The 1569-nt window shown below is 39.3% G+C and overlaps 1 protein-coding gene across 1 annotated transcript; it reads right to left on the bottom strand.

The window, feature by feature from the left end:
• Positions 1 to 269: 269 nt before the first annotated feature.
• LOC121963580 (zinc finger protein 236-like) lies at positions 270 to 1164 on the bottom strand (the record flags this gene model as incomplete). Its single annotated transcript, XM_042513861.1, has 2 exons — positions 270 to 573; positions 988 to 1164. Coding segments are annotated over 2 exons (481 nt in total), but the record flags the coding sequence as incomplete, so codon positions are not given.
• Positions 1165 to 1569: the final 405 nt, after the last annotated feature.

The following is a 1569-nucleotide window of genomic DNA, read 5'->3' as shown; positions in this document are numbered from 1 at the left end:
ATATATTTCAGCACATATTTGGGTGACAAGATGTGTTTTATGAATGTGGACCAATCAGCTTCCAGAGTGATTAAGTAAATATCAACCGTTTTAGTCATCGCTGGTGAAAAATGAAAATCATAAATAACAATCTGCATCATCATACTGATAAGTTACCATCAGAGATGCTGATAATAACTGTATTCAGTGTATTAAACTGCTGCCTCATAAAGACAACAGCAAGCTGGCATGTTTCTGCTGAAAGACTTAAACACAGACGTGATATTTACCTGACAAGGTCACTGGGCTTCTTGAAGCTCTTGGGACAGTAACTGCAGCAGTTGGCAAACTTGGGTTCTGTTTCCAGTTCCACCGCCTTGTCTTTTATCTCGCTAATCCGATCCCTCTCAGCCGCTGACTGGGCGAGGATGCGCTCTGACACTGAGGCCTCCTCACCAGGATCTTTGGCCAGCTCGGCCGCCTGCTCCTCTGTGAAAGTGATGATTTCCAAACCCCTCCTCTTTGACTTTTGCTCCCCTTCCTCATCCTCTTCGTCTTCTTCTTCCTCGATGTCTTGACTCTCCATCCCTATAACTGTTTGGATATGGGTCTATTAGCGCTATGTGTATTTGGGGCAAAGATGGCTAGAACTGAAACATATAATGTATTAACTGAAAAATTTAACATTTGAGAAAAAGTATCGACCTCTCCACACACACGCACGCACATACGCACGCATGCCAGACAACTTTACTTGAAGTCTCAGATTAGACTGCAGAAACAGCTTCAAACCTTCTGTCCAGTAATTCAGAAACAAAGATCACTTTGTTGCATGCTGATACAAAGTACTTCCCCTTTTCCCTTCTTTATGAATCAGTTTTATATTCCCAGACATTTTTTTATCAGACTTTTTAAACAGCCCTCCCAACTATGGAGATGCGATGGAATTTAAATGATACTGTATATTTCATGTAATGAAACATCCACTATTAGTCTAAGCATCCTTACTGTGTTCTTCCACAGCATGCTCCTTCTTCATATGCTTTTTACACAGCAGGCTGGTCCGGAAGGTCTCGTCACACATGGAGCATTTGAAAGACTTCATGTGGATAATCATGTGGCGGTTCAGGCTGCCATTGGTGGTGAATGAGGCATCACAAACATTACACTTAAAGGGCTTCACTCCTGTAAGCAAGAGATGAGAGAGGCAGGGTTTCACATAGTGTCTGCACAAAGTTCTATTTAAAACTTTAAGGGGTTTTTACTGGAGAAATTTAATTTAGGAAAACTTAAAAACAATTATATCTTTACACGACTTTTCTCATACTGCTAATTTAACTTATAATAAATCCCTAAAAAAAACTTAAATGTGAATGAAAAATCTTATGTATCTGGTTGTATTTTTTAAATATGTATAGGTTCCATTACTATGGATATTTTCTTTTCTCTATTTTTTCCACATAACTTGAACATAGATTGATTGTGGGAAGTGGTGGTGTAGCGGCTCCTCCAAACTAATTTATAATCATGGTGTGAATGAAATGGCTGGCCAGGCTTTCAGAGATAAGGTAAAAATATTCTTAATCACAA

This window comes from Plectropomus leopardus, unplaced genomic scaffold (genome assembly GCF_008729295.1).
Source record: "Plectropomus leopardus isolate mb unplaced genomic scaffold, YSFRI_Pleo_2.0 unplaced_scaffold11767, whole genome shotgun sequence".
Classification (NCBI taxonomy): Eukaryota; Metazoa; Chordata; class Actinopteri; order Perciformes; family Serranidae; genus Plectropomus; species Plectropomus leopardus.
This window is presented reverse-complemented; position numbering and strand designations above follow the sequence as displayed.